This window comes from Cryptomeria japonica, chromosome 10 (assembly GCF_030272615.1).
Source record: "Cryptomeria japonica chromosome 10, Sugi_1.0, whole genome shotgun sequence".
Taxonomy (NCBI): domain Eukaryota; kingdom Viridiplantae; phylum Streptophyta; class Pinopsida; order Cupressales; family Cupressaceae; genus Cryptomeria; species Cryptomeria japonica.
In genome coordinates, this window is record NC_081414.1 from 388,087,007 (window position 1) to 388,105,838 (window position 18,832).

At 33.8% G+C, this 18,832-nt stretch overlaps 1 protein-coding gene across 1 annotated transcript; it reads right to left on the reverse strand.

The window, feature by feature from the left end:
- Positions 1–7,499: 7,499 nt before the first annotated feature.
- On the reverse strand, positions 7,500–8,900 carry LOC131071679 (PLASMODESMATA CALLOSE-BINDING PROTEIN 5). The gene is made up of 3 exons (XM_058007616.1): positions 8,184–8,900; positions 8,067–8,094; positions 7,500–7,906 (listed from the first exon to the last, which is right to left on the reverse strand). The coding sequence occupies exons 1-3, from the start codon at positions 8,584–8,586 to the stop codon at positions 7,798–7,800; spliced, it is 540 nt and encodes a 179-aa protein (XP_057863599.1). The 5' UTR covers positions 8,587–8,900; the 3' UTR covers positions 7,500–7,797.
- Positions 8,901–18,832: the final 9,932 nt, after the last annotated feature.

Sequence of the window (18,832 nt, forward strand, 5' to 3'; positions counted from 1 at the left end):
TTATACTGGGTAGTGAGAGGAGAGAATACATGACCTACCAATCTATTTTTAAAATTGTGGTATAAGTAACTTCCTAGGTTTCAACACTTATTAATGTACTATTAAGACCAAATAGATAAAGGGTTCACTATGCTAGGTTTGTACAAGACTTGCTAGTGAGCGTACTCAATATACCCAAAAGAACATGAGCCCAAATCTATGAAATCGATGTGCATGTCTATTGGCCTAGAGTGAGAGGGTAACCCACTCTCCTTCACTTTGCAAGCTATAAAATTTCTTGCAATCTTCCCAAATGACAAATAAATATTGAAAGGATAAGTCTTTTGATTCTCCTACCAATTTATGTACTCCACTAGAACAAGTTTGTTTGGGGTACTTGATATCATGAAATCCAAGATAGGCTTGTAAAAAAGAAATGAAAAAAAAAATCACTTTCTTTGGATTTCTAAGATCACATTGTAGTGCCAGGGAAGAGCACACATACCATATATCACACAAACATGTCAAATACAAATAAATTTTGATTTTTCTTTTAAAATTTAAATATAGTTATTTGAAAATAAATCTTTAACCAACAAAACTTGCATGCAAAAGGATTAGTAGTTTAAATATTTTGGTCTCATTTCATAAAAAATGTTACATCCACGAGTATAAGTAATAAGAAATAGTCCTTGCAAGGTTGGACACAATGACTTAATTGATCATAAACTATGCAAAAATGAGAATAGGTTGAAAAACACAAGAATTACTCTAATAAGTATGTTTCGTGTCATCAAGAAAAAATAATTATCACCATTTATTGTGATCTAAGATCCATAAAATAAATAATTTAAAGTCACATGAATCACCATTATATAAGACATGGTAATACCTTAGCTTGATATGCTACGTTTTATATCTCATTGCAATGGTAAGTACTACATTTGGGTGATATGAAAATTAACATATATGCACTTTGATTAACTTTGTGATTGTGTAGACCAAATTTGAATATGGGCGATTCTTTGGAAAATAATTATTTTTCTATGTCTATGAGGTCACTTATGTATTTCTCAATTAATAAGAAACACATAACACACCATAATATTTTGTTGTTGAAACCATTATAAATAAAAAATGAAGGTGGTATTCTGAAAAACAATAATACAATATACAAAAGTTGTACATCAACCTAACAATAAGATGTTTTAACTCTTCAAAAATTTATACTTTCTATCTAGAAGAAATATTGTATTCTCTCGAAAAACATCTCAAACATTTAATTTTTTAAAACAATTTAAAACTTTTTTGGTTCACATTTTCAAAACCCATTCAATCACTAGCTAAGATAAAACTTCACTTTGGACAATGTAAAAGCTACATTCAAGAGATCAATTAAAATATAGATTGAGTATTAACCAACATGAAATTACCGTACAAATCCTTGAGCAATGTAATATGTTAATCAAAACGTGCGTAGGAGAGAGCAATTGGTAAATTCAAATGAACACATTATAAGATATAAAAAAATCCTCCTTGCACTAAAAGCTTGCATCACACATTTTGAAGAGATGCTTTTGCTTGCTTTACCCAGAGTGTGTTACAACTCAAAAAACATTCAAATAGGGGACAAAGTATAATCAATGCCATTTATATATTGCTAGATTTTCTAATCCTAAATTTGGGACTACCTAGATTGAATCTATATTTTGAGTAGATTTAATCTTTTTAAATAAGTGATGTTAATTTTTCTCTCTCTAATAATAATTACATTTTGAAGCATATGAAACCAGGTAAATGAACAAATCAAAATCAGGGACATCAAAATATGTTTACTAAATATAGAATAAAATGATAGAAATGCATAATCTCATATTCTACACTTAGCTACACTTCAAAGTAAAAAAAGAATGAAAATTAAATAATAAAAGAATTGTGAAACTTTTTTACCGATACTTTCTTGATGTCGTGAATGTGCTTGAGATTTGTTGACAAAGAGGATGAATGTAGTTGCTCAAGAATTTCAACAACATAACTTTGCTTGGCTTTCAATTTCCACCCTTGGAAATGGCTTGAGGAATGAGAGATTTGTAGGTTTGATGAGGATAAATGGAGGTTCAAGCTTGATTTATAATGGATGGATAAGATTGAATGAGATGAACTTCGAATTTGAATTTAAAAGGGAGAAGAAATTGGATGTTGATAATTGATGTTTGGAAGATTGGTATTGATTTAATTAAGTGGATGTTTGGATTTTGGATAGAAGGTAGTTGAAAATGAATGGCTAGGGTTTAAGATTGACTCCATTTTGGTGAATGACTTGTATTTATTTTGATTTTTTAATTGTGGATGGGATATGATTCTCCTATGAGGGGGTGACATTAAGATTTGAGACTCTAAGCTATTTAATCAAATAAATATAATATTTAATTAGTTAGTGTAAAGGATATGATAAGTTAGTTTAATGAATTAAAAATAGTTTTTTAATTATTTTGATGACAAAGAGAATGTTAGAAGTTGAGTTTTAATTAATTAAATGGATATAATTATCTAATTAATTGGTATTGATATGATGCAAGTGTAGCTAGGATGAATCTGGGATGATGTTGAAAGTGGTGAAGCTAGTGATATTAGATGTGTCATTACGATGTAATTAATTATAGGCATACACTTTGTATACATTATCATATGTTTTATTGGATTCAACTACATAGTTTGTGTCTTGATCTTCATCAATCCATGTTTCATGAGTAGAGGTTTAGAAGAATTCATCCTCCATGAGTGTAAGTAGTGAACTTAACACATTACAACTAGGCAATGTTAAAGGGATGAAGCATCAAGACTTCCTAGACGTCATATATTTGTAAAATTAAAAGACATGACTAAATCATATAATTAATCAATATATTTTAAAGATTGTACAAAACTTGTTATTTGAAAACATTAAAATTATTAATAATCATCATCATTACATCATTAATACTATTTCTACCATCACCAAATGTCACCATTAGTATCTTCATTACCATTGTCATTACTTCATTACAACCACTATCATTGTCATCATTGTCACTTTCTTACCATTGCCCTCAACCTTTAACATAATCATCACCATTGCTACCACTAACACTATTGGTTTTGATATTGAGGCGAAAGCCCAAGCTTTGCTAATGGGACTTTCTTTGGCCAAAAGATAAAATTATAGTTTAATGAAATAAATATTTTATTTAATTAATTTGATTGTGGAATAAATGTTAAAAGCTAAATCTTAATTAATAAAATGAATGTAATTAATCTAATTAATTAGTGTTGAGATGATGCAAGTGTAGTTAGGATGGGCTTGGGATGGTGTTGAAAGTGGTGAAACTGGTGATAGTGGATGTGTCATTATGATGCCATTAATTATAGGTGTCTACACTTTGAATTCTTAGTTATATGATATTCTATTGGATTCAACTAAATAATTTGTGATTTGATCTTTATCAATCCACATTTCATGAGTAGGTGAGTTCTCACATTACATCTAGGTGATGTTTAAAGGGATGAAGGATCAAGATTTCCTAGAGGTCACATATTTGTAAAGTTAAAAGACATAATTATGTTATATTATTGATCAATACATTTCAAAGATTGTACAAAATACTTGTTTAAAATATTAAAATAAATCATCATCATCATCATCATCATCATCATCATCATCATTACATCAACAACATTGTTTCCCACCATCACCATTACCATCACCATCAATATCTTCATTGTCATTGTCATTATTACCACTATCACTGTCATCATTGTCACTATCTTACTATTGCCTTCAACCTTTGTCATAATCATCACTATTGCTACCAACACTACCAATGGTTCTAACAATGAGATGAAAGCTCAAGCTTTGTGATGGGGTTTTCTTTTATCGAAAAAGAGAATTATAGAAGGGTACAAATTAAAGAGGATTCAATGATAATTGAAGAATAAGTCGTCGTTTGATTGAAAACTAAACTATGTCCTCTACAAGGTTTGGTCTCTCTTAGATTGGTTTGAAGTAAATGAATGTGCTTATTGCTACAAGGAAATAAAATATTAGAATGCCTTCCGAATTTAGCCATTAATCAAAATCCAAAGACTAGAGATGTCAACTCAAAATCTAGTTTGATCCAACCATATATTTTCATCTCTTCAAGATGACCAACTCTCGAGATGAATCTTTTCACTAACCCCTCTAAATGGAGTTGTACTTCTTTTTTCTAACTTCTTTTGTTTGGGTGTAGGGTTTCCTTGTCATAAATGTTGTTACGTGAGTGATTTCCTAACATGTTTAACTCTTGATTGTACAAATTTAAAAAGTGTGTTCTTGGCTTTTACCTTCACTTGTGTTAGTTGTGGAGTACATTTATCTCATTTATCCTTGATCATCACCAATCCTTATTTTCTTGGGTGAATGATTATTGATCATGTTAGACTTATTTTTGCCATTCAATGACAAAACTTCACAGTCAATACTTTCTTGTGCCTTATCAATATTAAATACCCTACTCATTATCTTGTACTTGCATTATTCTCCTTGCAACAATGAAAGATCTTCAAAAGAACAAGAACATTTTCTTCTTAATTCAAAATGGAAACATTGAATTCTTGAGAGATATGATAATGTTCAGTTAGATCATGTTTTCAACTATAGTCATTAAGTAGTTGAAGATGCTATTCAAGTGGTTATTGGTAATGAGATCCTTCAAGATCATGTTGGCATGATTGGCATAACTGATGTAGATGAATGCAAGTAAAGAATGATGACTGAACCGGTAAAGGACTATTTGTGATGACATTATGATGAAGAGATTGAGATTGCATGATTTGATGACTTTGATTAGTTATTTGTGTTGTCATTGATGGCAACTGATGTTTACTATGTTGTATTTTGTCATCTAAGTCTTTTTGGTCTACCGGAAACTCCTTACTGGTATTGAGCACAGTCAACTGGGAATTAAGACCTTAACCGGTAAACAATGAATGTTTTGATTAGATCTGGCAATTGGTGATGATTGAAGCATTGCGGTTTGGATTGTGAATTTGTATCATTATAATATGTACCTGATCGAAACCGCGTCATGTTTTGGTTATTAGAAATCATGTTTATGGTTTTGTTGTATTTTTGCTAGGGTTTAAGAAGGGTTTAAGGACTGGCAAAGAATTCTCTTAACCGGTAATGATTTTTGGTTTGGCGGTGATCTACATCAAGTTCAAATGATTGGTGATGATGTGGCACAAACCGTGTGAAGTGTTTGAAAGATGTTTTGGCGCGTTTGGAGAGCAAATTTCTTGGGAATATGCAAAGTGCTTAGTGGAGTGTTCTAAGGGTTTGACTTTGTATCAGATCGAGATGCGATGATCATTCAACGGTTGTAATTGATTATAATGATCCATATGATGATCAATGATGATCTGTAATGAGTTGTAAAAGATATGTGATGATCTATGTAGTAAGTCTTAGGGTTTTGTAACTGATTAAGTTGTAAAGGTTATTTATGTTGGTACAGTTGATGTTTGTTGTGTCGGTGGTTTTGAGAAGAGTGTGAAGCCGAACTAGAGTATGAGATCTGCCAGAGTGTAGCAAATTTTGAGCAAGAATTAGATCTGATCAAGCAAGCAGTTAAGTGCTATACCCAGATCATTCACTGTTGTTCTCTAACAATTACAACAACAAAATCCCTTAACCGGGTAGCTCTACATCTGAGTGTTAAATCCTCTTGTGAGGTTGATCCTAACAGGTCAAAGCTCCTAATAGGGCTCATCATCTATATCCCTTAACTGGGTGACTCCTAACAGGGTCTGCTCCTAATAGGGCATCATTGTAAGCTTCTAATCGGGCTAGGCTACTAACAGGGCGCATTCCAAAAGAGTGCACAATTTTTGTGGTTACCAATTCCCACCGTGATTTTTTCCTATTTGGGTTTCCACGTGAAAAACATGATGTTCATATGGTGAATGTTTTTATGTGTCGTTATGTTTTACTTTCAGTTTATGCATGTTGATGAACACTTAATGAGCAGTTATGATAAACCGGTTTAACAGTTGGTTATAAGTGATTACCGGTAATGGTAAAGAGTTTATTACTGGTTTATGATTGATTTGGTGAAGTTTTATAAGTTCAAGTTTTAAGTTTGAAATTATTGTTAATACTGATTCACCCCCCCTCTCAGTATTAACTGGATCCTCTAAGATTAACAGATCACCCTCGTGCATTGTTTTATTCTAAAATTGTGTCACTCTTCCTTTCAAATGCAGTGGACCTTCTCCTCGTGACTTTGGCTTTTGACTACATCCAAAGCTACCTCATCTCGGAAGAAAAGTTCAACACTACTATAGAAAGCATGATTTTTATCATTGCCTACAACTTTAGTGCTATCCATTTTGAGTTACAAAATGAATGTTTGGACATCATGGAGAATGTAATGGATTATCACTAACTAGATCACTGGCTTATTTCAATGTGCAAAGTGAAACATACTTTTCATGCCCTACATTTCTTTTTGGGTCATGCCACTCAACATCCTCCCAAATCTCTAGCAACTCCAAATGAAACTTTGGTCCCACCTAATGGTCTTGATTCTAGTGTGTCATGTGTGACATATTTTATCTATCATTTTATTGACCTTTATATTTTGTCTTACCTAATTTTAAACTTCTAAAATTATAATTATTTTTTGTAACCATGATTTCACAACTCCTTAAAACTCTTCATTATGCTTGTAATTATGTTTTATATATACTTTTAATACAAATTCAAAAAATATCATCTTTTATTAAAAAAGAAGAAAAAAACACATCAACAACAAGTCTTCTACCTCATTTGTTTGTCTATGCCTAGACATGGAAAACTATAGGCCCTCTAGGTCAACTCAATTGATTTCAACTATCACTTTAAATAGCCCAAATAATGGGAACTATAGACCCCCTATGTCAACTCACTCGATCTCAACTATCACATTAGGTAGCCCAAGTTGTGGGTTTAATATTGATTTAAAAAATTAAGCGTGATGTGTGGTGTAGAATCCATTGCACGTTGTCAAAAGCTTATGGAAAAAACTCATCCTATAACTTAAAGTGAAACTCTAAATTATGATATTGGTCACCCATCCTAGTACTACTCCAATTCAAGCCCACTAAACCGCAGAGTTTCCTCCAAGGTTAAACCCACTTAGCGTGCAACCCCATTTACAAAACCTCCAACAAGTGTTGTGCCTTACAAACCATTCATTATAGAGTCCTTTTAGCTCATCGAAACTCTAAATTGCTACACTAACCCTTCATATAAAAATAAAATTATGGAAAACCTTTTTTGTAGCAGAGTTTAATACTTCCCATAATAAATATAGACTATAAAAGTGTAGACTTATATACAACCCACCCAATATCCTGAACTTCAAAAGAAATTTTCTTACACAAACTTGAGAAGTCAAAGCATTCCATCTCGAAAACAAGAACATCCACACAAGCACAATAATGGTTTTTTTCAAAGCAAGAGAACTCCGATTAAACCACCAGCATTAAATACAATATTGGGAGTGCTATCATTTTCTCCTTGAAAAGCGTCTGATACAAATATTCAATTCATCAAAAAATTGACCTTTGACGTTGAACCATTTTCGAATGTTCCAGTGGATACACTATCTTCCTTTCTGCCTCTACTCAATCATATGGAGGCAACTGATTTCACAGTACCTTCTTCGATTCACGCTGTAATGGAGTCACAAAGAAGCTTTCAAAACCATACGTATTATCCACAATGACAAGCAACTGTCCAGATATTCAGTGGCAAAGTCATGCAACAAAGATCACCCACAAAAGCAGGAACACACACAAAGGCCAGGGCTTTGAGCTTCCCTGCATACCCCCACTTATGTCATCCACCACGCTCGCTTCTCCAGACCTTCAAAAAACCAGTCCATCTTGCATTAGTTTAGCAGTGAAAAAACACCCAGAATCCCTATACCCATCATACAAAAATGAGCTCCATGGCTGTGTCAAAACAGGGGAGGAAACAGAGCACAGTCCAATGGATTCTAAGGAGGTAGAGCATTCAAACTTACCGCGAAACATAAGAGCAGCCCGGATAACCTGTCCAGAGAGCGAGAGGCAAATGAATTACAGGAGCAGATGAAACATTCATGAAGCAAAGATCAAGGCACATGAAGAGAAAAACTCACTTGGGTTCACATATATGAGCGTTGCAGCGCCCCTAAAGTCACAGGATTCGGGAGCTTCCATGGTGGCTTGATAATAGGCATTAAAAGCATAGGAGGCGTGGGCAAAGAGTGTATTGGGGGCATAACAAAATCCACCGGGCTGTATTGCTGCACAATCTGCACCTCCTTCACCGCATGCCCACTCCAGCGCTGCCTGCAAACTAATACCATCAGTTCCGTATCTGGCAACACACCATGTTTTGGTCTCTTGCTCTGCCTCTGTAAAATTTTGGGCATGAAAAAAAGCCATCTCTTTTTGCAGAGCAGGGGAGGACAGATCAGGAGCAAGGCCTGCCAGTTCTGGCAATGGAAGCAGAAGCATGGTTAGAATGAAGCAGCATGGCAGATTGGAGAGCAGCACCATTATGGGCTAGAAGACAAGGAAGAAGACACGGAAGTTTGCACAGTGCACTCTATGCTTTAATGGGTATTCCTGCTGAAACCATGAAATGTAGTATGGGATGGTGTAGAGTCTAGGAGTGGGAGGATTTGTGAGGTAGATGATAGGGATGTGTGAATCGACGGAGACCTCATTAGTGCCTGCGCAATTGACTTGAGTAAATGATTACGAGGCACGCGCGCTTCATTTCATTTCTCTTCCCCCACAGCATGCCATGCCTTGGAGTTGCAGAGGGAAATAGGAGACGGCGTAAAGTCTTTTTTGAAAGAGAGTATACGGAAATGGTGCAGTTTCTGCAATTATGACAAGGTGCAGTTGCCCTATGCATTGTTGGACACATCTATTCTGGTTCCAAAATGGCAGTACGGATTGACTAACATGCACTGTCGATTTTGCAATTAACGGTTGCGATTGACTAACCTGTCGCTAACACGTTGTATGAAAAGTATGTTTTGGAGCCAGAATAGCTTCGGGCCTGCATTGTTGAAGCTGACTTTCGCCTCACCCAATGACAGGATGACTATTTATCAATGGATTGGAATTCAAAATCATTTTGTGTTTTGGCTGAATGGAAATTATTTAGTTTTTGGTTTTTAATAGAAGAGGTTCAGTCTATGGCTTGTGTTCATGTATCATACAGATAGTTAAATAAATTTGAATTTGGAAAAACTCTCCATCGAAAACAACAAAAAAAAATTCATTTTGAATTTCAATGAATAAATAAATATAGTTGAATGTGTATCTAAAATATTGCATTGATAATATCACGATGGAAGAGTTTTTCAAGAGAGTATTTTTCTCATGTTCTTAGAATTTCAAGGTGTGAGCTCTATGTTTAGGTTTTAGACATTGAATTTCAGCTCCCTTGTTTTGTCCTTTGCATTCTACTTTAACATTATGTGAGTTTTCAATGCGGCGTTGGTTGGTTCGCTACCGAAGTTCAATGGTTTTGAATGAGCCCATCAAGGATCAAGTCTTGCTTGGTGCAAATCCCCAACATCATGAGGGGTGAGGTTGAGATCATGCCCCAAACAACTTTGGAAAAATGGATAGCACTCAATGCTTAACCTCTTGGTCGAAGAGATTTCAACCTAAGGCTCATACTCTTGTATTAGGTAGCAAAACTATCGTCTTCCTCTATGTGTGTAATGTGGATTAATGGACAAACATCGATAGAAAATTTGCATTCATCACGATGAAAGAATTTTCCAAGAGAGGTAGTATTTTTCTTATGTTATTAGATTTTCAAGTTGTCAGCTTTGTTATTCTAGCTCCCTTGTTTTGTTCTTTCCTCTACTTGAACAATATGTTGGTTTTCAATGGGTCCTTGGTTTGCTAGTGAAGTTGAATGGTTTGGAATGAGCCCATCAAGGATCAAGTCTTGTTGAATGCAAAACCCCAACACCATGAGGGATGAGGTTGAGATCATGCTCCAAGCAATTTACAAAACGGATACCCTCTATTCCTTTACTCTTAATCAAAGAAGTTTCAATCTAAGACTCGTGCTCTTGTATTATGTAGCAAAACAATCTTTTGACCAACATAAAATCCTCCATTCTTTATGTGTGTGTGCATGTGTTAAGGAACTCTCCCTAACAAACACTCACAATCTCTTAAAAAAATTAAGCAAAAAAATTCCCAAACGTAAATACAAATTACTTTTCAAATCAAATTCCCAAACGTAAATACAAATTACTTTTCAAATCAAATTATCAGACAGAAAAAAATAATCATAAACATAGACATGGATGGCTTTTTATAATTCATCTCTTTCATTTTACATTCTCTTCCAATCATAATGCAGCTCCTCCACCTTAAAATCAATACAACCATATTAAAGTTGTATTTGGTGTTCAGATTTTCTCTCCATTCCTATCTTCCACGCTGCTATTCTCCTCTAAATGTCTGCTGCAGACTTTCCATTTTCAAACAGCCCCCCAAATGGGCCATTCCCTACGCTTCCATCTTCTATTTTCATTTGCTCTTTAAAATGTAAAAGAATTAAAATGTAAAAGAATTGACTATTTTTCATTCACTCCAACGCAGATTAAGAATAATATGCTGAATTTAAAAATAAGACAGTCAAATGGGTCGATTCCCATTATAATGCTTCCAACTCTCTTCTTAACTGTACATACTTATTCCTAATTATGATGTATGAACTCATAAATGAGGTTCCCTGCGGATTTACTATTTTTGAAAATGAGAAGAAAACTGGTTCTTTTGGAGTTAATACACCTCCCTCAAGGCTGCCCATCTGGCATTTGAAACAGCCATAAAAGATGTTTACTCTCTATTCTTTTTATAGCTATCAAAGTTAGAATCAACAGCTGTGTGAAATTACTTTCAAATACAGTTTTTGCTAGTTTAATAGATTGGGTGCCCAAGAATGGTTCCTTTATTGGTTCTAATAAAATAAAGTATGCTTGATAGGTTCCTTCTCTCCCATTCTTTTGCCTATTTTTGAAGATAGAGTCCCAAACAAACCCTCTTTCAAATTAGAATCAATGTGGTTCCAAGATGCATTTTAAGTTTTGGTGCATAAATTGTTTCTATTATGAGGGTTTTGGCATGTTTCAGCTGGTTAAGAAATTGTCTTTTCTCAAAACAAAGATTAGGGATTAGAACTGAACTCATTGTACTTGAATATTTTTGTTGAAAAAGAGAGAATCAAGTAGGATCTGTCAGACTTATATGAGGTGGTTATCAATTGTGGGATGAATCAGGAAATTTATGAAAATGAGAGTAAATTAAAGATGGAATGAGAAGAGGTTCTCTTTCGGAAAGAAGTCTATTCGAAACAAAAATTATTACAAGAAGAAGATAAGAGCACCAAGTTCTTCCATGCTCCTACCATATTAAGAAGACAACACAATAGGATGAAATTCATACAAAATTGTCATGGTAAGGGAGAAATTGAGTCTGAAGCAGTATCTTTCTTTAAGAATTTACTATCATGCTCTTCAACTTCTCATGTTGCTGATTCACTTGACTATATTCCCTCATTGGTGACAAATCTTGATAATAGAATGTTGATGTCTCAATTTTCTCTATAAGAGGTGAGGAATGTGGTTTTCTCTATGATACTTGAGAAAGCCCTAAGCCCAAATGGATATACTGCTTTTTTAATTTTCAAATTTGTTGGGACATTGCGGGACATGATATTCATTTGGCTCTAGAAGAAGCTCGTAGGGAAAGATCAATCATGTAAGAGATTTAAACAAGACCACCATTGCAGTCATTCCCAAAAAGTGATACCCCTTCCACTTTTGTAGATTTTAGACCAATTACTTTATGCAACACACTATAAAATCTTTAAAAAATCAATCACTATGAGATTGGCACGTATTATACCTTCTATTATTTCAAAAGAATAGGGAAGCTTTGTTCTTGTGAAGGAGACTACAGATGGTGTCATTGTTGCTCATGAGGTGTTTTATTCTCTATATACCAAAATGATACCTTCAATGGTCTTAAAATTGGATATGATGAAGGCGTATGATAGGGTGAATTGAAATTTTTTTATGGCTATCCTTCAAAATTTTGGTTTTTGTGTGAAATGGATTAAATGGATATTCTCATGCATTTCAATAATGTTGAATGACTCTCCTTGTGGATTCTTTTCCTCCTTAGAGGGTTTACGTCAAGGGGATCCCCTTTCACCTTTCCTCTTCATCATCATGGTTGAAGGTTTAAATAGAGGTATCAAATTTGCAAATAATGGAAATTTTTGGAAAGGGATATCAATCCCCTTAGTTTTTTATTCTTGTACATATTGTCTTTTTGCGGATGACACCCTCTTGTTTTTCCAAGCTACTATGGAAGAATCAAAGGTGATTAAGAAAGTAATAATTGATTACATTGTTTTATTTGGACATCTAATCAACAAGGATAAATCCAATATTTTTCTTCTAAATGTTCCTATTCTTGTGCATCAAAGACTTGTCAAATTTTGGGGTTTTACAATAGGTTCTCTTTCATGCAAGTATTTAGGGATTCCTTTTTATTTAGGTAGAGAGAAACTTGACTTTTGGGACAAAATACTTGCTTCAATTTCAAAAAAGATCCTCTCATGGAAACATAAATGGCCCTCTAGTTAGAAAACTTACGATGATCTAAAATTGTTGCGAATTAAGGTGTCTCAACCTTAGCAATTCCGAAGTATATATTTATTATTATTTTATATTTTCCCATGGTTATTTGACATTTTCGCTTCCTAAGGGCATGAGTTTTATGAGTTGACACTTTTTCCACATGTATGTGCCTTAAAAATTAGGTTATTAGTTGTCAAAGTTGCCTATCAAACTTGGCATAACATAGAAAGCCTATTTTTAGGGATGTTATGACAGATTCTAGGACAACTATAAGGGCTAAAAATGAGGTGGATTGTTTTGGATGTGAGAATCAATTATTATGACACATGCATGAGCATCCTTACACAAGTTATTTATATCCAATCACACATGTAAGAGTATCTCCTATTTTGGGGGGATTCTTATGACAACATATAAGAAGGTGTAACATCATTTAATAGATTATGTTTTTCATGTAGGGGTCGTATGGATTTTTAACATGGTATTTTGGAACCTTGTTTTGATCCATGGTAATGTTTTATGGTGGTATTTTGAGCCCCCATTAGTCTATACATTAAGGAGTTGAGTTGGAGACAAAATATAGTTTGTTCAACTTTCGTTTTGCAAGGGTTATGTTGTCAGATTAAAGACAAGATTGGAGTTTGAGAGTTGCATTACAGTTTCATATTGTTGATAATACAAGTTTTTCATCTCTCCTTGGTGGAATTTTTTCCCCAAAAGGGTTTCTCCACGTAATTATGGTGTTATGTGTTTAACATTTTGTGGTGTTATCTTTTGATGTTATAGTTGATTTCTTTCATATGATAAACACTGTTAAATGTTATTTGTAGTTAATTTGAAGCTAGATATATTGTTGTTCACCTCTTGTTTTCTGAAAAAATAAAAATTTAAATGCAATTCCTACCCATCTCATGACAATATTAAAGCTCCCTAAAGATGATTTTATCAAACCTTCATAGTACTCTCACATCATTTCGTTGGGCATAAAATGTGCACAACACCATAAACACAAAATCCCTTTAGTAGCATGGGAAAGAGTATGTTTACCAAAATATAGAAGTGGGACAAGCACCAAGAACTTGAAATTTCAAAATAAAGCACTAGGTGCTAAGATGGTTTGGATGATTTATCAAAACCCTAAAATGCAAGATGTTGTAAGCTTTTGTGATAGAAATATCTTGATAGTTTGTATAGAGAAAGGATTTTTACTATTGAAACTTTGCCTCAAGGTCCGAAAATATGGAATTCTTGTCTTCTTGTATAGAAGTTATAATGCCACATATTTCTTGGTTGGTTCATAATGAGGAGAAGAATAAATTTTGGGAAGATTTTTGGAATGGATATAAACCACTACGAAAATCAAAGATTGAACAATCTTGGAGGTAAGTTCAGAAGAGATATGGGGGCTTTATGTAAACGATTACTTTCAATATGACTCCTTAGTCCATCGTCCTTGTGTGACTTGGAAATGACAACTTATTTATTCTTAGTAGGAAGATGAAATCATTTGGTTGAAAGTCAAATTAGGAAAGTACAATGTGAAATATGGGTATAACTTGTTGATTAATGATGGTAGTATCATCTCATGGACTACAAGATTGTGTTGGGGTGTAACTTGTCTTCCTAAGGATGATTATTTTGCTTGATTTACAATTAAAGATATAACTTTAATAGAGATGAGACTTGATCAAATGTGGATCATTGTTGTGATTCTTTGTGTATTTTGTGGCTATTTTTTATAAATTTTAGATCATCTTTTCTTACATTGTGAATTTGCACAAAATTGTTGGAAATGGTTACAATTGAAATTAGATTGGTTTTCTCCCTTGCATCAGACTTTATTTTCTCATTTTCAGGGCTGGCCTATTCTTTATGAGTATTCTATGTTTGCATGTATTTGGGAAGTAGGCCCTTCTATCCTTGTATGGAAATTTTGATTAGAGATAATTAACAAGATTTTCAGAAAGAAAAATGCATCACTTTCATAGACACTTATTCTAATAGAAAGAGGGATTTCAGAGGTTGTCATGAGTTATGTTTTCAAACACAGTAAAAATTTAGATAGTTTCACATCTTGGGATAACTAGTTGCTAAAGAAATGGTCTTTATTTAAGCCTATCTCATTACAAGGGTCTATTCAATCACCCCCCCAAAAAAAATTATTGAGGCAAGATGCAAGATAGGTACCACCTCTAAAGGGTAAACAGAAAATAAAATTTGATGGGGCATCTAAGGAAAACCTTGGAAAGTCATGTATTGGTGTAGTTATTTCTAGTGTAGAGGGTAAAGTAGTAAGAGTAGCTTGTCAGAAGGTTTGAAACAAACGACTTAAATCACACACACACTAAGCTTTGACTTCTAGGCTTAAAAGTGTTAAAAACTCAGTTTTGATTGACATTCTCTAGGCTTAATATGTTTCTTAGTGTCCGCGGTTTAAGGTTGGCTGGTTTCAAAGGATCAAAAAATTAGTTTTTGGGTGGAAGATGTGTTCCATTGATGTAAATAATTAGTTTTTTCGGCCTTTTGGGGTAGTCGAGAAAACTTTTATGTTAGACTTAACATCCTTTTGAGAAGAAATATCAGATGAAGTAGGTTGTGAATCAAATTTTGGAATAAGAGATGGTGCTTCTAAGAAATCATCTAGAGCTTCTTCTAACATATCAAAATATTGGTTCTAAAATACATTATCAAAAGCATTAAAATTTTGAAGGAAGAGATCCAACATTGTTAGATAACAAAAATTCATAAGAAAACAAAACCAATCTTCTAATAAAAAGGGAATCACATTAACTTATTAGTGTTACAAAGCGTTGGGTTAACAAAAATGTAGGAGAAGGGAATTGCTACCTTCAAGGAAATATACTTTTAAAGAGAAAATAAGTGTCTAATACCTATAATAGTACTTATTTAATTATTAAACTTAATCTAAAGCAATCAAAAGGTAAAATACTAATTTGTATGTTTAAAATAGCAGCTTTGTACCTAAGATTAAATAAATACATAATACAAATGGTCTAAACTAATGGAAAGTTAGATAAACAAATAATACAAGCATAGAAGAGCCTAGTACTAAAGTTGGAGACACTCTTAGCCTTGGAGACCAGTGCCCTACATGGAATGTACAACGCATCTGTGTTGTCATGTTCATATTTAACAAGTCAAAAAGATTCCAACATGCATTCCTAGCTAGATTCTACAACATCCTCACTTATGCACAAAGAGACAAAAAAATGTTGGGGGTTTTATAGGGGTTTGCTCAGTCAAACCTTCATGTTGGTATTTCAACCTCCAGAGCCATCCAGATTGGATTAGATATAGATAGTTGAAACAAAACACCTTAATATAAATAGACCTAAATGTAAATAGAATTGAATATAAGTAGACCCTAATAAAAACCAATATAAATAGACACTCAGTAGAACTAAACCCATTGTGGGGAGAAAGCCACTATTATTAGAGATAAAATATATGTAGACAAAAGTATTATAAAGACACATTAACAAAAGAGCATTAAAATAATCCAGTTCTCCTCCCTTGTGATGCTTGATATATTTAACATTGATAGCAAATGTAGGAGCTAAGATTGTTATTAATAAGATTGATCAAGTAATAGCACTTGTGAGAGCTGAGAGAGTTTTTAATAGAATTTCCATAGAAGAGAGGGTAGAGCTTGCTTCCAAGAGAGAGAGAGAGTGAAACTTGTTGGATTAAATGAAGAAGAAAATAGGTTTTTTATTTGAATGGGTGGGAAGAGTCATTATGCTTTTGTTCAAACATTATGAAGCACATCGTATACAAGCCATGTTGAAGATGCACTTTTGAGTCTGATAAATTCTCGAGATGCTAGCTTGTCACAAAGACGTTTGTGCATAGTGTTATTGTCTAGGAGAATTCTTCTGATTTTCAAGAGAAAGTGATCTACATTTGCTTCATTTTTGTAATTCATGAAGTCAAAATCTTTGAAATCGCAACATAGATTTTAAAATAGATGTTGAAGTTAACATGGGCACAATGGATGTGTGAAATTGCTACCATGAGTAATTTTTGACACTACACACATATAGATATTCCACACACACACACACACACACAGATATATATATATATATATATATATATACAAAGATTACTTTAGTGGCGAATATTCGCCAATGGTGAATTTTTCACGTCGGCGACCTGGGAAATGGCAAATATTTTGTACCGACTGGGGGTGACCATGTTGCCAGAACATTATCAATTTCCGTCAAATTCACGGCCCGATCACCATATGTTTTATGTAATTAAATATTTCTATGCGAGGATTTCACCAATACAATATATGGTGGACACACGATAAATTTAATTTTTTTGCCTACACTCTCCAAGGTTGCCTTAATAGATGACCATAATTCGTCTATAGGCATGTGAAGATTTGTTAGCTAGGAGGACCCAATTCGCCCGGCATTTTGCTGATGCATGTCTCCATTCACCCCAACTTTCACCAACTATATTGTATTTGCCAATTATTTGGACGACCCATAATCGCCTCAAAAATTACATAAGTCGTGTTATAGTTACGCGGGATTCGCCAAATATTTGTATACCATATAAAATTCCCGTGGAATTCACCATATAAGGATTGGTATAAATACATGCAAAGATTAGATCTATCTCTACACAATCTAGTGGGTTCTAGGCTTTGAATTCTAATCAATAATGAAGTTTCAGACTAAGGAAAATGATTGTCGTTGATTGCATTGGCGACTACTAGTGAACTAAAGGTGAGCGATCAAATTTTTGAAGTGTTATAATGTTATTATGAATTTATCTATATTTGTTTGCACTGTTGTGTTCATTTTTATTCAATGGCGACCCGTTAATGCCAAGTGGTCAGTCGGGACATTCAGACCTTAGACATCTAGATTGTAGGTCGTAGGGCCAATGAAACATATATTATACTTTATAGTCTATTATTGTTTTTTCAACAAATTGATATTTTTTTGGCAGCCTTTATTTCATTGGAGATGTTGAATAGGAAGAAGGGTAGGAAACCTGAATGTGGGGAAGGCCATGAGAGGCCAACAAAAAGAAGAACATTGTCTTCCTACTTTGGCTTTGGAAAATATTGTGGTGAAAATCAGGAAGGTACATCATCACAAGTACAAGTACAAAATTTGCAACCTACACTGCATGTTGAAGACGACAATGAACCTGATATCTCAGATCAGGATGATCTTGAAGAAGATTATTTGGTAGATTCCCAAGTTAGCCGGAATGATGTAATCGACTTGGGTGATAATGCCATTGATGATAATGCACAGAAGGGGAAAAGAAAATCCAGATCAAAAAAGGATGAACCACAATCAAAAAAGGATCGGGAGTGGGATATGTCAATGAGGAATTTTCAAATTAATTGGGCATCAAAGTATCCATTCATTCAACCGGTGGAGAATCCAATTGAAGGTGAGCCTCCAATAGAATGCAGGTGTAAGATTTGCACTTGGAAATATAACAAGGAAATTAGGTTGCAGCTAAAATTTGACACCATAGAAAAGCATATGGGTAAAGTTTATGAAAAACAAATGATAGACGGAGTTGAAAAATCAGTGATAAGATGGAAAACAAAGGAGGAATGTAAGCATGTGAGGAATGCCAAAGAGTATAATTTTTATGAGAAAATACAGACGAAGCCTGCTGAAGTTAAAGGTTCTATTGAAGCTAGTTTTAGAAAAGCAATGCAAATAGAACAACTGGGAAAAGTTGTTCAGTTAAGCATTGTTTTTTATATTTTGAGTAGAGGGCGTGCTATGAAAGATTTCTCATCAATTAGTGGTTTATTACACTTTTTGAAAGTTTCTAACTATCCTAATAGACATTGGTCAGTAAACAGTGGATGTGAATGGGCAAGTTGTCTTGCTGAGGTTGAAAAAGAAGATGTAAAGAAAAAATAAGAGTCAAACTTTATTGCATTTTATTTAGACGAAGTTACCGCAGTAGATAATACTTTATGGGTATGCATGCATGTTTATACTGTAGAGAATCATACCCACCAACCTCATCTACTATATGTTTCTAAAATGAAGGAGAGTGTGACAACGGAAAATTTATTTCAACTAGTAAAGAGAAGTTTAATTGAA